General features: G+C 34.7%; 1 protein-coding gene and 1 pseudogene across 15 annotated transcripts in view; both read right to left on the minus strand.

Annotated features, from left to right (window-relative positions):
• Lcorl (ligand dependent nuclear receptor corepressor like) overlaps nt 1-18,990 on the minus strand; it is a 141,282-nt gene that overhangs the window by 62,962 nt on the left and 59,330 nt on the right. For 12 of the 15 annotated variants that reach the window (XR_004110539.1, XM_031342189.1, XM_031342191.1 and 9 more), the window contains exon 4: nt 18,016-18,145. The exons of 2 other annotated variants lie outside the window; for them this stretch is intronic. Coding sequence is in view for 11 of the 13 variants with exons in the window: in XM_031342189.1 (XP_031198049.1) it covers nt 18,016-18,145 (130 nt within the window). In the remaining 2 variants the exon portion in view is untranslated. Of the gene's footprint in view, nt 1-10,413; nt 12,323-18,015; nt 18,146-18,990 lie in introns of those variants that run through there. One more of the 15 variants, XM_031342184.1, reaches the window with a different exon arrangement.
• On the minus strand, nt 12,387-18,008 carry LOC116070732 (annotated as a pseudogene).

Here is an 18,990-nt window from a genome sequence, read left to right on the forward strand (position 1 = left end):
GGGGCAGTATTCACAATGGGAATATAAAAAAAATTACGTTCCCATGGTACAGATAAGTATTTTTTCCAATAGTTAATGATTTTACAGTACATGATTTTATATTTACCCAGAAATTATAATTCATAAAGTGTTACTTTACCTCCAATACTGCTGCTTTCAACACAATAGTTGCTCACTACACATGTGTGGCTGGTCAGATAAAGTGCTTTATGGTGTCAACCCTATCCCATACCCCTGTATTTGTTCAGGGTGTCTGTGTCCAGGTAGTTATTTGCAGGCTTATCTCCCTCTAGGCGGGTCAGTTTGGAGACACAGAGTAGTGGTATCTCAGCTCCTAAGACAATCGGAAATACGAGTTTTCTGATTATCTTAGGTGACCCAACCCCTGTGACAGACTCATCCCATACTTAAGTACCTAGTCTTGAAAATATAAGAAGTATAATGTGGAGAACTATTGGACAGTGCCTATATACTACAGGCAAATCGAAAAGGCCCTATATGATGCTATGTACAAGCCAAGTTCTAACTCACATTGTGGCCTGCGCACAGCAGCTCCATCTGACACTTTCCAGCTAACTATCAAGCAAGAATCCTAGTAAACTTTTTTTTCTCCATACTGAAAAGCATTCACTAAACATGGTATGAATAAATTTTAAGGTTTCTATTTTCTTCAGGCTGAGACATAATAAAGCACTAAAAGCAATGTTTCTTGGGGGAGGGGTTGAAGGGAGAAGAGGGAGAAATGAAGCAAATGTAGTATATATATATGAAATTTAAAAATAAATATAATAAAAAAAACAGGGTGGAAGCACCTTAATAATTCATCAAGTAACTAGTCACTCAGCCATGGGAATTCATTGAATAAATGTGATACACACTTTTATGGGCAGCAAATGAAGCAGCTCTAAGTTATAAGACAACTTATTTCCCCATCTTTTTATTCTGGATAACTGACAAATGGTTTCATATAATTTTCCCATAATGATGTCTGGTTATTTTGCAGTATATTTCCTGATGAAGGTGTAAACTATACTAAATCAGCCACTTTGGTGAGGCTAGGAAAAGATAAGAAGGAATCAATGTATTATCTGGAGAGAGAATAGAAAACAAATTCTTACTCTTCTAGATAAGAAACTCAAATTCTCAGTAGATAAATTATAATGACAGCAAATAAAATTTTACCATTGATGACTACGATAGACTTTTGCTGCATTAGAATTCATGTTGGCATCTATTTTCATGTACAACTACTAGTCAAGAGTTCCAAATTAGTAAACTTTTAGAACATAATTTAACTGTAAGTTGAAAAAGAAAAACATGGGATGAAATGAAACTCAATATACAATAATAGTAAAAATGATCCATTTTGGCAAGTGAGTCCCTATTATATGGGAGCTACACAAAATGTGGACATTCATAATCTGACTGCACGACAGTAATGTATTAATTTTGATTTATAAGCGCAAGTGTTCACATATACCTTGGCAATATATGTAGCATAAGATTTCATTTTTGTGTGTGTGTGTGTCTGGTGCATGTATTTGTTTGTGTATGCACATGTGTGGAGGACAGAGGTTGACACTGGGTGTCACATATGATCACCGTATCATTTTTTTAAGACAGAGTATTTTACTGAACCTGGAGTTCATTCATTTGACTAGGCTTACTGACCACGGAGCTCCAGGGATCTTCCTGTCTGAACATCTCCATGGCTACCACACCCAGCATAGTAAGGATACTAAACTCAGGTACTAACGCTTACATGGTAGGCACTGATTAAGCCATCTCCCTACTTCTATATTTTAAAACAAAGACATGACAGTAATTGCTGAGAAGCCTGGACATTAATGACTTCTGACTGAGTGATTTTGTATGTGTGTATAGACAGACAGACAGACAGACAGACAGACAGACAGACACACACACACACACACACACACACACACACATCAGGGAGTATAGTGCAAAATAAACAGACATCTATACGAGACCATTTGTCAGGCATACAAAACAAAAAGGCAGGGGAATATAGCTATACATGTATTTATGTACATACATGTATGTATGTACTTTTATGCATACATGCATACACATGCACTCTGTATGGATGAGAAAATGTATCTATAGATAATTTTGGAATAGGGTCTTACGTAGTTCAAGCTAACCTCAAATTCCTTTTGCAGCCAAGGATGACCTTGAATTCCTGATCCTTCTTACTTTACCTCAGAAGTGCTAAGATGACAGGCATACATCATTATGCTTGACTTTACCGGACAAGACTTCTAGATCTACCAAATTTAAATAGAATTTAGCCTAACTGTATTTCTACAGAGAAGGAAAAACAAAAAGAGAAAAAGCAACTTAGGAATAGTGAGATAACTCCCAACATCAGCTTATCTCTTAAGGTAAGAACATGTGGTATCAGTAATGTAAATCCTAGTGTGAGTATCATATTCATTTTTCTTTTTTAAATTGATTTAAGTTTTATTGCATTAGATGAGAAAAGATACATAATTTCAGCTTATCTGAATTTGTTAACATTTTTCAATCTCATATCTATTTGGTTCTTGAGTTCATACAGTTTAAAAGGCAGGTTGAGAAGGCATAAAAACCCCTATAATCTGAACTTATTTGTTTCAAAGGCAATGAATGTATGCACTTATATGAATTTATTTCCTGGATTCAGACAGTAAGTGTTCAAAGGATACCTGTATTGTAAAACAGGACATGGTGGATTACCTTGATTCATCATTTTCCATTTTGTGCATGTTTCTAACATTACCTGTGTTGACTTGAAAGTCAAGCTATAACAATGTTTCTATTAATTTTACTCAGTTGGAATAATTAACGTGCTATTGTGGAAGGCTCCTGATTAGTACAAGCAAAAATCTATGAAATATTTTTCTTTATCCATATGTGATATATTCCAAGATTCTCTTTAAATGTCTAAAGTTATAAAACCCTGAAACTGTTTTTTTCCTTGTACATACATGTTTATGATAAAAAGTTTATCAATGTGGTATAGTACTAGACTAAAAAAATAAGTGAAAAGAAAGAACTATTAATATAAAAATTAGAATTTAAAAAGGTATGTGTTAAACACATTTATAACCCTCTGAACAATTCAGACACTCATCTTTCACTGAAGGCTTGTTTCTACTACTCATGGCTCTCTTAAGGCTAAATATTCTTCTGTAGTAACAACACACTACAGTAAGGTTACTTAAAACTCATGATGTATGTATTGCAATGATTTTCCACTTAGTATTCTTAGATCATGCTTGACCATGTGCAACTGAACCATAGCAAGTAAAACCATAAATTCAGGGAACAACTTACAGTACACATTATGTCAAGCAAATAGATTTCATGTATCAATATGCCTACTAGGTATAGACTATTTTACTTTAATTTCATAATTGCTATATGTTTTATCTTATATAATTTACAAACAGAGCTAACAATTTTATTGCATGAGGGCCAGAGTGTAGATACATGTGCATGAACCCTATGCATGAGGGTTCAGCAGGTAAAAAGCACCTGACACCAACAGTTTGATCCCCAGGATCCAGAAGGAGGAAGGAGAAAACCCGCTTTTCAAGTTGTCTTCTGACCTTGATAGAATACACAATAATTTTTAAGATGTAAAAAATTATTAAACTTTAAAATCTCCCAAGCAATCCAGTGATATACATTAGGCTGGTTTTATCTATCTTGTATGTTAATGTCAACATAGCCGTGACCTGACATCATGGTTCCCAAGTGTTGATGACTATTGTAAATGCATTTCTAGTACGTGTGGTACACTTATATTGGTAAACTTAACACAAGAAGCATTAACAGTCCTACTACACTACATGAATGGAAAAGGACTCTAGAAATAATTGGTCATTTTTTACAATCATGGGTTATATCATGAGATTGTAGTAATACTGCATGGTGAATGGTAGTATTAATTTAACCCTTTAAAGCATGTTTTCAGAGTAGAATGTAAAAATAGGATGGTTACTTAATCACTCTCATTAAAAAAAAAAGAAAAGTAAACCTTTTTTTTTTTTTTTTTTTTTTTTTTTTTTTTTTTTTTTTTTTTTTTTTTTTTTTTTTTTGATTTTTTCGAGACAGGGTTTGTCTGTGTAGCCCTGGCTGTCCTGGAACTCACTCTGTAAACCAGGCTGGCCTCGAACTCAGAAATCCGCCTGCCTCTGCCTCCCAAGTGCTGGGATTGAAGGTGTGCACCACCACTGCCCAGCAAAAGTAAACCTTTTAACTTCCCCTTTCCCTTACTGAAAATCTCATGTGATAAAGGAATAAATGAAAAATATAAAACATTCCCCAGGAAACTATACTAACAAGTATGTTACAAAGAATACTAAAAGATAAAGGCAGTACACATGCTTGTCTTCACAATTAAGAAATACAGCTAACATAAATAGAAAGGATATGTATATTATCTATCAATTATCAATTACTGGTAAACCTAGATATGTATTTTCATTGGGTGATATAGCAGAACAAACTATGACCCAGTTGTGTAGTGATCATGAGAGCAAAGAGGAAAGTTTGACTTGAGTCTTATGTTCATAAATTTTATATATACTCTCTCTCACACACACATAAAAATACATAAATACACACATATAATATCTTGTTTAAACAAGGTTATATATTTCTACATGGAAGGATTATCCCTATCTTGACTATGTTGATCTTATACATCCTATAATCATCTTGCAACTACAATTTTATTTTATACATGTGTCAAAAGCTTAATTTGTTATACAAAACATTTAAAATATATAATTTATATTTTTTACTCTAAAGGTAAATTCGCCAAGCCTCTCTTAATCCTTCAGAGTTCTAGCCATGTTCATTTTCTGTGGGTCTAAGTATCTAATTTCTCTACTACTAAATGAAGGACATAAACTAGTCTGTTGTAAGCATTATAATGTTAAATGCCCCAACAACTCAAGTACAAGACATAAAAGTACTTCAGACAAAGAATCAATATTCAGTAAATACAGAACATTGATAATTATCTAACAAAGAATTTCTGTTGAGAATTTATAGAGTATCTACAAATCACCAATGACAGTAGGCAACTTAATTAAATATGTGGCCCAGTAACTCAAGCAGATACTTTAAAAAGATAAGTGTACGAACTTGCTCAGAACATCAATTCACACCCATTAGAATAGATGGCACCAGGATAGCAGCAATGCCGACATGAGCATGGAATAATAGAAGCCCTCATGCTCTGCTAAGGAAACAAAAACATCACATCCTAAGAGAATGGTCTGGTAGTCATCAACGCATTTTAAGTATGCAGTGACCCTATGACTACACAAGACAATATTTATGAATTTTCCCTAGAGGAATATTACATGTCCAGAAACTTGTCTAATAACAATCACAGTGGCTTTATTGGTGATAATGTCTTGATCTTGTAGCATTGTAATGATCACTGTAACGATCGATCATAATGACATAATTTTGGTGTCTTTGTGACCCTCTTCCAGCTAAGAGCTGGTTCTTTCAGACCTTGCCTTTCCACAAACAGCCACGCTTTTCTCTATGCTCCTGCAAATAGCCACACCTTTCTCCAACCTCCTGCTAATAGCCACTCTCCAAGTTCCTATTACGCTGGAAGTCCTGCCTCCAGAGACTGAAGATGAAGATGCTGATTGGGCCATGAGTTGCTGACGGACTTGGGGGAGGGGTTTTGCTCTACCTATCTGCTTGTAACAAAGAGAGTTCAATAATGATCTAGGACTGAATGCCTTGGTCTCATTTTTTAGCCCCTTCCCGCTTTCTGGTTCCCTTAATTTTTCTCAGGCTCTTACTCCCATTCCAGAAGACCCGTTCATGTGTGGCTGCAGGCAGCCACATGTCTTAATACCTCTTTAGGAAGTAGCAAAAAAGAAAAACAGCTTTTATTTTAATTTTGGGTCAGAAGGTATCAATCAGTAGTCCAAGTTAGTGGGAACTCAGAAAGAAAAATAATAGACTTACAACAGAAAACAAGTTTACTTTAAATTTAATGCTCTTGAAATTCTTCCTGCAATGTATGTATATCTAACAACTAACACAGACTTTGGATAAGAGGCTGGTAGCATTTAAGCACTGGTTAAGTGGTGTAGCCACTAAAGGCAGAAAAAGATCTAAAAGCTAGAATAGGCATATCTGTAGGCACAGAGAGTGTACTATGGGGAAAACAGTAAAGGAACAAATGGGATTTGCAAACATTTTCATGCAGGGACTACTTTGGCTATGTGATGAGGTGTTCTTTTTCTGAACCACATTTTAAAACCCATAGATAGATATAAGAAATTAACTCTACTGAAATATAGTTGACAATGAAAAGCAACTGAGGTAATTATACAGCATTCTTCCACAATGTATTACAACATAAGATCTAATAATAATCTAGTATCTATCACAAGTTCAAAGTAATGATAATGTGATTTAAAAGACATTGTGTCATAAAAGTATCTATGATATATGTTACTAAATAGATATTAAAAATCACAGTTGATAACTGTCTATATTTAAAGGTGAAAATGTTAAAATTCAACTGTGCTAGTTGAAAATGAACTGTAATTATTTTTCTCCCATTCAAATTCATGAGCCAATTAAATTCTATGTATGAATTTTAGGGGGATATGTGGATCTCCAGGCTATGAAGCCTGGAGCTAAGAAGAAAAATTAAAAGGACATAAAAACTTGAGATAGTACAACAGAAGTTATAACAACAGATGAGTAAAATAGCCACCTTACATTTCCAATATAAAACTAGTATATTAATTTCCTCACATCTACAAAGGAGCAAAGAACAGTTTGTTAAAGGAAGTTAGAAAAGATTCAGAAATTTCTAAATATTTTCATAAAAGAAAACAAATCTTTAAAAATATATTCAAACCAGGAATCTGATAACTGCAACACAATGATTATTTTTTTCTATATCCTCAGACCCAGACATTCCACTCCCCCTTCTGCTTCCTCCAGTTTGTACTTGCTGCACAACAAACTGATCCATGCATTCTATTGTCCAAGACAAGTTCTGAAGAGGCAATAAACAGCCTAGGTCTCTCCAGCTGCCCTAACTGCTACAGTAAAGGAAGATATGATACTGCACAGAAAATGTGAACTATTCTCTTCATATTGAAGAGCAGCTTGGCAATCTGCTCAATACTCATTATGTCTACAAACAGTATATATAGAAAATGTGACTGGAAAGTACTCAAAATGCTGTATCACTTTTAGTGACAGGCTATCTATTTTCTGCCTCAATCTCAATAAACAAATTAGTTGTGTGGATCAACCCATTTCCTTTCCTACCACAGCCATCTTCAGAAAAGGTGACGTCCTAAGATTACTGCAGGTGAAGTCTAAGATCGGCAAGGTAACTAACTGGTAAAAGTTACCTGCTCTAACAATGGTGCTCAACACTGAATGAGTTTGTGCTATGGCTGCGCTACTTGTAGGAAAGACATAAAGCCAAGTACAATTTTGTGCTTTAAAAACAGTGAATGAAGGCTAATGAGGGTTTAAAAACATCTATTCTAAGCAAGTTAAGTTTAATGACTACTATGGAAATTAAACATCCTGTTCACATACTGCTCACAACAAACAAAAAAAGCAAACAAGCAAAGAAACCCCATGTACACTGTTCAAATGCTGCAGCAGCTGAAGGATACAGTGAGTGAGGCCTAATACTCAACTATTTCTGTGCTTGCTTGTTTCTGCCAATAACACCCTTCCAAACATTGCTCTTTGAACTTACCATCTTCAATTCTGAATGGTATAAGACCCCAGATAAAGGCAATCAATTACTGACAAGTATTTTTAAAAAGAGATGCAAGGACACAAGGCTATATCTTAGCTTATAAAGCTTGCCTTTTGTGTTTATGAATATAGTCACTAAAAATCAAGTATCAAGGCTCTTTTATGATCATGATCTGTTACTTTTTAGCCCTAGCTACTTAGAGGCTAAAGCAGGAGACTAAGCATTCAGAACCACTGTGGCAAACATGAAAGACCATTTTCTTAACTTAAGGGGTGGGGGCAGGTGAACTGGAGGGATGAGGAGAGGCGAGAGAAAAGAAAAAAACAGAGAGTAAAGAAAACAGAATACAGAAAAAGGACACACACAAACACACACACACACTAATATTAAAAGACAAAAAAGGCTACACATATGAGAAGGTGGGGGCATACTGGAAGATTTGGAGGGAGGAAAGGGAAGGAAGCAAATGATGTAATTATATTTTAATTCCAAAAGCAAAAAAAAAAAAAAATTAAAACAAATTTAAAAAATTAAAAAATCCCACAGTCCATAGAAAAATAATGACCAAATATTCCTCACTTCCACAGTAACATATGAAGAGTGAACAGTGAAGTCACTGAAAGGAATTATTTTAGAAGTACTTAATGGAGGGTTGTGTGGATTACCCTGGTGCTGTTTGTAATTTGATGCTAATTCTGCTTCCTCAAGAGGGGCTTCCGCAGGAGGAGTGGATCACTGTACTCAGGTGATTTCATGTGAACCTTCTTCCCATTTTAACTGGTCAAATAAAGGCTAGGGCCTGTGATTAGGCAGTGGAAGAGAAAGGTGGGGCTGAAGGTTTTAGAGAGAGGAGAGAGGAAGGGAAGAGGGAGATAAAACAGAGAAAGATGGAGGAAGAGAAGGTGGAAGAAAGATGGAGCAGAACACCATGTAGCCTGGAGAAGCTGCCAAGTAGCAAGGGATCTCACAGCTGGGGAATAGAGTAGTGCAGTGGTAGATCTGCTCAATCTAGGCATGCAGCTTATAAATATTGTAACTGAGTTGTGCGCTCTTTCCATAAGCTTATCGGGGTTGGAGATTTACTGCAACAAGTGGTTTACAGGTTGGTGGTTCTGAATATATAAGAAGTTAGCAGCTGAAAATCTCACTCTATAGCACAAATCTTTTGCCAGTGGTTTTAGTACTAACTCACTGAATTCACCACTTATTACCGTGCTATGGTAAGCATTTTTCTTTCTTTCATTATTCTACATATTCTTAAAACTGGGGTTTTTCTGTGAAGAGCTATCCTTCTTTTCCTCATTTATTTATTCACTTACATACTATTGGCATAAAAAACACGCATCCTTACTTTACTAAGCAGGCCACCAGATAAAAATTCAATAGTTATTACTTTAATTCTGAAATTATTTCAACTCTACCATCAATAGTTCCACTTTAATTCTTTTTTTTCATTATTTATTCACTTCTCCCCCCTGTTCTTCTCTCCTCCCAGTCCCACTTATTTTAATTCTTTTACTGAGCACTTCCTTAATTATTAGAAACAAAAAAACAATCTCCAAAAGCTAGTTTATCTTGTGTTTTCCTGTCTGAAGCAATGAAAACAAGCACTTCTCCAGGAGGCTTTGATTCCTTACAGAGAAAAACTATTGATGTATTTCCATGTAAATGGAAGGTCTGTAGCAAATATCTTACATACCCCTGAATCCATGTGCATACTGTTGTAGGAAGTGTGTGTTATGGGACATATTGGCTGCAGTTATAAGCATGAATAACTTATTTGTTTCAAAGTTTGGGGATGAGAAGTCAATAAACTACAAGACAGTGTGAGTGGGTTATAGTTACAATATATAACCAGGCAACAGAAAATATTAAACTATATCAAATAGCTCAAAGTTACATGAAAATTTAAAACGGTGAGATAGTAATTTTCTCTTGTTGGTCACATTAAAAAAGGTCAGAATTAATCAAGTCATAAGAATTTTGAGTTCCTTGTATAAATAATTTAACTAAATAAGAGAAAGCTAAAACCTAACTAGTCTCTTTGACTCCAAAAACAGGTACTCCTTTAAAATGGAACAGAAGCTCTACAATGTGAAAACTTCATGTTACACCATTTGTAACAAAATACAACTTCTATGAAAATTGCACTGACAGAATCTTATTTTTATCCTGGGGCAGAAAACAAATTATGAACTAATATTATTTACATAAATTAACAATTTCTACAAATTCAAAAAAGAGCAAAGTACATAATTACCAATCTCAAATAACTCATGTAGACTCAAACTTAGATTTTTGGTTTTGACCAATTACTGCTAAAAAACCTGTTTATATTAGATATATCATTAATGTTTTTAAATTAATTATTTTTCCAACTTTTAAAATGAGTTGTTTAAAATGTATTTTAATTATAAACTAATATATTTCAGTGTGAGGTTTCTGATTGTTGAGCTGTACTGCCTAATATGGGCAGTATCCATAGGCAACTGAATAAAAACTCAATTCTTTCATTTTCACTGTTTAAGTGCTGACCAGAAAGCTGGCTCCAGGTTATACTGTAGTAAACAATATAGGCTATTTCAATCAAAATAGAAAAATGCTATCTGGCCAGATGTTATGGTGCATACCTATAAATCCAGTAGAAGGGAGTTGGACACAGACTGAGCTCAAGATCCTGTCTTACTGGATAACACTGCTGTAGGGCACATACTCTGTAGTTGTCCCTCATCTACCCCTTCATTGCTGGGCTGACAGTTGAGCCAGGATCTTCCTCATGGCAAGAATTTTCTATCATTGTGCCTCATCACAGAATTCAACTGATCACCATCAAAACCCTTAAAATAAAAATGTATTTATTGCCAGACCAGATTAGAAGTTTCATGTGAACATCCACATTACTATTCATAAAAAAAATCATAAAACCATGGACTCATGATGTCTGACTTTGTATGGATCACTTTTTTGTTTTCTTTTCTCCCCTCCCACCCCCATACCCCAGGCAGGGTTTCTCTGTGTAACAAAGCCCTGGCTGTTCTGGACACACTCATTTAGACCAACCAGGCTGCCCTTGAACTCAAGAGATCTGCCTGCCTTCGCCTCCTGAGTGCTGGGATTAAACTTGTATACCACCAGTACTGGCTGTATAGATCATTTTTTTAAAGACCCTCAACAAACTGCAGTGTGCATTCTCAGGTAAGCAAAATACCTATCACTAAGTGGAAAAGATCTGCAATTTAATTTTGTGGTGTCATGATTTTGGTGGCCTATAATTTCTTTGGATCATAGCTAATCTCTGTAGAATTTATTTTACTATACAGAACAGTTGCTATATTTTTAAGTTTACTTATGCTTGCCAGTGAAAAAATATGCTACAAGGAAAAAAAATTAAGTATCTCTTTATTCTGGTGAGGTAAGGGACACTTCTAGGTACTATTTGTAAATTTAATAATTCAGTATCTAATTACCAAGATATAATATAAAGCCAGGAATGGTCGTTTAACTTGTAATCGCAGCATTTGAAAAGCTAAAGTAGAAGTTCAAGGCCATTCTAGGCCATAAAGTAAATTCTAGGATGGTCTGGGCTATAGTGAGACTTTTATCTCCAACAAAATAAAGAAAGACATAATGCATGAGTATATCTAGAAAACAATTTGGTTTTTTTTTTCCTTTGTAACTCTCCTATATTTAGTTTTCTCTTAAAATGAGACTAACATTTATTTGATAGACCAGGAAGGTCCAGGAAAACTGAACCTAGTTCTTACCACACTAGCCCTTACTACAAGCAAAGAAGAAACCTGTAATACCATGCTTCTAAAACCTTCTGCATCTTACATATAATCTAACACTTAAATGCTAATTAAATGCTAATTCTATAGCTGGCCACAAAATTCATGTAATAAAAATGAGCTTGCAAGTTTGATTTTACTGGGCTCATTTATCTCTAGGTAACTCTTCCAATGGTGTTCACATAGAACATTGCCAAATGGTGGTAGAGCTGAGTTGAACCCCAAAGAGAAGTGCAGTGGGAGTTGGCCACTGCTGACACAAAGAAACTTAAGACACAAAGTGAGCTGGGCATAGTGGAGAAGGTTTTTAATCCCAGCACCAGAGAAGTGGATCTCTGAGTTCAAATATAGCATGGTCTACAGGGTGAGTTCCATGTAGATAGGACAAAAGAGAGAAACCTTGTCTTAAAACAAAAACAAAACGTAAAACCCAGTTGCTGAGATCCTTAAAAGGCACATGGCTATCTTCTGTACACAACATGCAAATTAACTTAGTTTTCAAATGCCTGATGACTGAGACTGGCAAACTGCACAGTGATGGCTTTCTACTTAGACAGGCCTACTTAGACATGATTTTTAGAAAAGGATAAAAAAACAAGGAGACCACTATAAAACAGGGTAAGAAACACCTATTTCCCATACTGCAGAGAATGAATGAAGGGCAATGATCTATTTTTATATTTTAGACAGCTGTCCTGGTACTAACTATGGAGATTAGGCTGGCCTTGAACTTACTGAAATCTGCCACCTCTGCCTCCCAAGTGTAGGCATTAAAGGAGTACACCACCACACCCATCTTGTTTTACTTCAATTTTAGTTAAAAGATTAGATACTGTCAAGTCCTTATATCTGCTTTAATAGGACACTGTAGATTGATGGTTTATCAAGTTTCTAGAAGCTGGGAAATCCATGTTGCTGGTAGATTACTGTCTGATGAGGGTACACTTCTTCATACTTTTTTCCCTGTGTTCTTACACATGACAGACAGGCAACAGAAAACTTTGGGTCTCTTCTTTGCAGGCCCTAAATTCTACTCATGAAGACTCTATATGCAGGATCTATCACCTCATCTGCCACCAAAGGTCCTACTTATCTCACTCCACATAGGATTTAGATTACAACATTTGGATTTGGTGCTGGTAGTTGGGAGGATCACATGGTAGAAATAGAAAAAAAATCTGGGAAAAAATTCTGGCAAATAATACAATTAAGCCAGAAGTAAAATGTACATCTTTAATAATGAAAGACAAGATCCCTTGGGATGGGATACCACTGATCTGAAACTATTTCCTAGAAAATAGCACTTGGAGTGGGGTCAGTAAAGCAGCATTCTTTATTGGCTTCTTTCTCCCTGAGCTATCAAAAGTTGTGGACTTCTAGTGCTTCAAGTGATTTTTTTTTTTTACTGAAGAATAATTTACCCATTAAAGTTAACTTGCTTTGTGTTGGCTTAAGTAAATGTTTTCATAGCAGTGAGTCAGTATCTATCTCTATCAGTGTAAATAATGCTTTCAAAGAAATTTGATGTTCCATCATTATTTGCTCTTCAGTAATTCCACTTGCCAAATGTAAGCAAAACTTTCAGCTCTTTATTAAAATTTGAGCCACCCTGTCATACAGATGTAATTACATGGTGAAAGCTCACTACCTTCATGGCAGTCATCAAAAACTGGACAGAGTGCACAGGGTGCCTGCGCCAAGCCTGTAGGTAGGAGGGTTGGGTGGACTGCCCTGTACAGTTTCATGTGTAGTTCTACACTGCCGGCAGTGCCATACTTCACAGTGATGAGTCATCTCCACTTTCCCATCAGAAGTGAGGATATTTGAGATGGTTTCAATGTTCTCCATGGACAACTCTACCTTGCTAAAGCCCAGTTCACAGACCTACTTCCACAGTTCAAGTGATGAGGCCAATGAACTGTCTCTTTGTATCACTGGATCGTTTACTTTCTCACTCTGTTTCTCTCTTCATTTTTAGGAATTTGAAACACTGTTAGTTAAGCAACTCACCAAATTCAGATTCAAAGTCCGAGTCCCTGCCAATCACAGGCCAACCAGCCTGGCTGCAAGCTACAGATCATAAAGCCTTCCCTTTGAAGGATGCTACAGCCTTTATAGCTTGGAGAAGAGTTTTACTTTCCAAATTCTTGAAAATTGTCCATTTCTGATATAAAGTTACTTTTGTGTAAAATATCTGCATTCCATATTCCTTTATTCCCTGCATCCTGCATGACTTTATAGATTGTTTTCCTGATAATTAGACCCTTTCATTTTATCATCATTCTAAGAATCCTGTATTCTATATAAAAGACCTATTACTCATGAACAACATTCTTATTGATGGCCATTGACCACTGTCTGGCTTTTATGTGATGCATTTGCATAAATCTCTAATTCTGTTTTCTATTTCCATTAGATTCACATCTGGCATCTGCATGTTTTCAGGGCTAACCATTTGAGCACTGTACAACTAATTGGTGCACTCTTCCCTGGGGTGGACCACATACTCCAAGTGTTCTTCAAGTAACTGTACCCCATGTGGGGTTGAGGGCTCGGGGTCTTTATATGCCTAGTTTAGCATGTGACTTCTGATCATAATTCTCCTTTCTAAGTCTGACCTAATAGTCCTACATTACAGTGCTGCATGTGATGTCCTAAAGCTTTGTGTCACATTACTGCAAATGCCATAGATGACAACATACTGCCCATATATTTTTGATTTGTTTTTTTTAACAGGGTTTCCCTTTGTAGCCCTGGCTGTCCTGGAACTTGCTCTGTAGACTAGGCTGGCCTCAAACTCAGAAAAATCACCTGCTTCTGTTTCCCATGTGCTGGGACTAAAGCTGCATCACCAACCCCTGGCTAGTGCATGCACATTTTTTTTTTAAAAAAAGACATTAAATAAATAAAGTGTTTATATATAAATTGGAATTATATATTATATATATAAATTATATATAAATTGGAAACTTGACATGTAAAATGTGGCTATTATCAAGTTTAAGGGGAATGCGTTAATTAGTAGAACTTTCAACCAACCAATCAAATCCATCGTTAAATTTTTTTTTTAAGGACTATATGCCATACCAGAATAATAGTTAAGTGGTTCTAAGGATGTGTGTAATAAAAGTAAAACAGGAAAAAGTTTGATGAGAGATATTTTCATTTTATTACACATCTACCAATATGATTCAGCTAATATATACATATTTTGTCTAATTTAGGCAAACTTAATACTTTAGGTGATCAGAGAATCTAAATCTAAGATATAATTTAGTTTATATGATAACATTCATTTGACAAGGCCATTTGTATCTACAGGATTATCTTTATGTACATAAAAAATCTCAATACATGCATATATGTGGATACACACACACACACACACACACACACACATATATACATTATTTTAAAATATAATCTAAAAACTAAAAAGAAAAAGAAAAAACAAACAAACTGACTAAGAGTTAGGGATATAGTTCATTGGTAGACTACCTGCCTAGCCTAGGTAGGGCCTTGGGCCTGTATACTAGCACTACAAAAACAAACCATAATGAAACCATGGGTTGATATTCATACTATATATAGGCACTAAATACTTCTTTAAATAAAACAAATGAAGCACCAATACCACTAAATACCTAGGGAAACTTAGATAACTGAACAATATTTATTTTATTAATAACTCATTCATTCAAGAAATATTTTCTCAGAAGAAGCTTTAATTAGGGAGAAGAAAAACTAATAGAAGAAGGAGGGGGAGGTAAAACAACAGTAAATGTTTCAGAAAAGAGAAATCACAAGGAATCCTAAGTTTATACATTATCCTTGTATCTGTGTAAAGATATACATACACAGTTTAAATGAACTTTTTATCTGAACTGACAGTGCCACCATTAAGTCACAGACTAACAGAACCCCTAACACCAGAAATGAGAAGCCCCCTTTGGGTTGTTGGTCAGGGCTATCTAAGAGAATCCCAAAACATAGGCTATTGCTGTTATCCATGGTTGCCTCCAAAAGGTTCAACTATATCCCTATTGCTAAGAACACCATGTACTTTGGACACAGGACCAGAGGATCTGATCCGAGGTTCTAACCTGAAAGCTTCTTGCTTGAGGACTAGCATTGATGGTACCAGAATTAAGGTTCCCACTCTGCTTCTTTGCCTGGCTGCTATAAGGAGCTGTATCTCATTTTCCTATGCAGAACTCTGAAAACTCAAATTGCTTCAGCCTTCATGTTTTCCCTACCATGAAGGACGGAAACCTTCTGAAACAGTGAATCAAATAAACCTTCCCTCTCAAGTAGTTCTATCAGTGAAATGAAAAAAGTAACTAACACAGGCATAAAAGGCTTTAATGTTCAATCTTATTTGATGACATTATTAATCCATTACATTATTAATATTAATAGTTATATATTTATCATTAACATAACCCTGAAAATTCTAAGAAACACAATAAATAAGTTTAAATAGAACATTAACATTTTACTTTACATTTCAATAAAATGATCAATATAAAACTTGTTGCTCACAGTAAGTGGAAAAGTATCAATACTACTACTGTCAATATCCAGAATATTTAAAAATGATCAAGTTAAGGAAAATTTCAGAAAACAAAAGCTTCATCAACATCTTAGTTGCTACTCTAAACACCCATGTATTTCCTGTCTTTTAAAACACATTTATTGTCTATTATCACAAAGTATAGTTAATTATATTTTTTCAAAAGTGACAAACTAATTAGCTAACAAGTGTTAATACCCTTAAAAAAGGTATTATTTCCTGACCTCATTTTGGTTAAACCATACTGGAAATTTCTAAAATGGCTCTATTGAAGGAAAATAATAAAACAGCAATGATGACAATAAAACCCTAGGTAAATTCAGAAAATGGTGATGTATTACACAAAGAAAGGAATTACCAAACATAAGAGCTGATATAAGGCAAAAGTGCTATACTAATAAGACTCTTTCATTTAAAATCTCCACAATTTTCAAAAGGTCTTGAAGAAAACTAAGAAATTCCAAACTGAGAGGTCACTCGGTATCCAGCAACACTCAGCCAGCTATTGGTAGGGACCTCTTGGAGGCCCAGCTGCTTGAATCAGCTGAAATAGTACCAAGTTTTTTACTGTGTACTCTTTAAAAAAGCAATGGAGAATAGGCTAACTCCATGTTATAAAAAAACTGAAAGTTACTCATATTGACAATTTTACTTAGTATCAATATAAATGTCTCAAAGGGAAGAATAAGGAATAGTGAATTCCAAAGTAAACAAAATTATACTGCATGTGTGTTAATTTTAATTCTTAGTGATACAGGTCTAACATTTAAGTATTGTAAACACACTAGCAGAATAACTTTTCTAAATTAGCATGTTATAAATCTTAAAAGAAAATAAGGTACTGTAACATTAGCTTCCTAAAAACTGTGAAGAAATATACTTTTTAAAGATAACATAAATTCTCCAACACTATTTCAGTAACACACAGGGAAAGGCTTTTATTTTATTTTAAATTACTTCAATTTTTTTTTAAATGTAGTTCTTTAGGTCTTTTAGTTATAGTAGTGATTTTTGTAATAAGGATTCTCATAACTGAACACAAAGAACTTCAAAAGTTAATAATTAAATGAAAGATTCAAAAGTGAATAGTACTTTTAATATTACTGTTTAATACTGTTAAAATATGAAGTTATCAATTTAGCAGAAAATATATACTAGAACCCAATTTTAAAGAGCAGTGGAATAGAATACCAAACTAAGAAGAATACAGAAGTGCTTTCTCAATCTCTACAAGTTGAAGATAAAGACGCTAACCACACTCTACCCAAGCCCGCACGTTCCTTCCTCCTAACACTCATATGGGGCTTAAGGACAGACAACCTACAACCACGGGAATGGTTAGGTAAAAGCTAGAGACTATAATCTTCCCAAGCAGTTTAAATATAAAAACTACTTTTTCCTTATAGATATGTAACAAGTAGAGGAATAAGAGAAACAGGACCCATTTGGTTGAAAGATGCCAGAGAGAGACAAATACAGAACAGACTTTTTTTAATGTCAAGCATGCATACTCAAGCTGACAAATACTTAAACGGTATACCAGCTGGGAAATGATGTAAGAAATACATTACCAGGGATAGGCCTGCAATATAACCTATCTATAGCTTCTTCATCATCCAGCACTTTTTAATGACTTGAGAATAGCAACAAAATAATGAAAGTGAGAAGCACAAAAATATTTTAAGAGGTGCCCATGAAGAAGTTTGAGAACAAATGGCTAGCACTAGAGAGCTAATAATCTTATTGGCTCTAGTAAGACAAAGAAGGAAATAGTTAACAATAAAGTAGGGACTGACATACAAAAAAAAAATTTTCCCATGAGAAAAATGTAAACATTGCAAACTTTAAATGAAAAAGCATGCCAGTATTACCTTTCTTTCGAAAGAGTGCATTTAGGTAATTTTCTGCTTGGCATTCAATCTTATCAGTGTGGGACTGGCCCTGAGATGATAGCTCCTCTGTTGGCGTTGACTGTGAAGAATCAAGAGATGGTATACAATCCTAAAATTATAAGAAAGTAGCATACCTAATTATTTTTCATTTAAACCTGAGCTCTATTTAATATATAAAAATAGTTTTAATGTTCAGTTGCTCCGCCTTTCTTAAAATCCCAAATTATATCAAAAGACTATAAAATCTGTGATAGAATTCAGGGGGAAATGTACTTCTAATAGAGGACAAAATAACCTTATTCCTTACCAAAACTGTGAAAAAAATATGTGTGTGTCTGGGGTTGGGAGTGGGGGTGGGCAGGCACTGCTGAAAAGTTTACTATATGCATGCCAGTGAAGCTTAGCAAAGCAGAGGAACTTAAAAGATTTTCAAATTCTTCTAAGCTTGGCTCATCATAACAGATAAGGAATCAGGATTTCTTACCACACAAGGACATAGATGGTTACACACATCTATGTCCTTTAAGACAGTAGGCATATATTTCATTATTAAAACAGGAAATGTTTCTGATAGCCAAAGACTTTAAAAGTAGTGAAATGGTTATAAACATATAGACAGTAGCATATTATCCCCTTACTACCAACTGCTAAAAAACAAGATTGCAGAGTGTTCTTATATAAGCTATGTCTCCAAGCTCACCCTTGGATACTTAAATATCAACCTGACCTCATGAATTATAAAGTAATAAAAAATAAATATGGAAGAAAACCAAACCAAAAACAAACAAACAAACAAACAAACAAAAAAGGAAGATAGAAGAGAAGAAAAAGAAAAAAATGATTTTTTTAATAAAAAACTAAACTAAATGTTGGACATAATCTTTTCATTCAACAAAATGAAGTATTTAAAGTTTCACTGAGTCACAAATTATCCAAACAACTTAAGTTTAAAAA

The sequence above is a fragment of the Mastomys coucha genome, unplaced genomic scaffold (genome assembly GCF_008632895.1).
Source record: "Mastomys coucha isolate ucsf_1 unplaced genomic scaffold, UCSF_Mcou_1 pScaffold22, whole genome shotgun sequence".
Classification (NCBI taxonomy): Eukaryota; Metazoa; Chordata; class Mammalia; order Rodentia; family Muridae; genus Mastomys; species Mastomys coucha.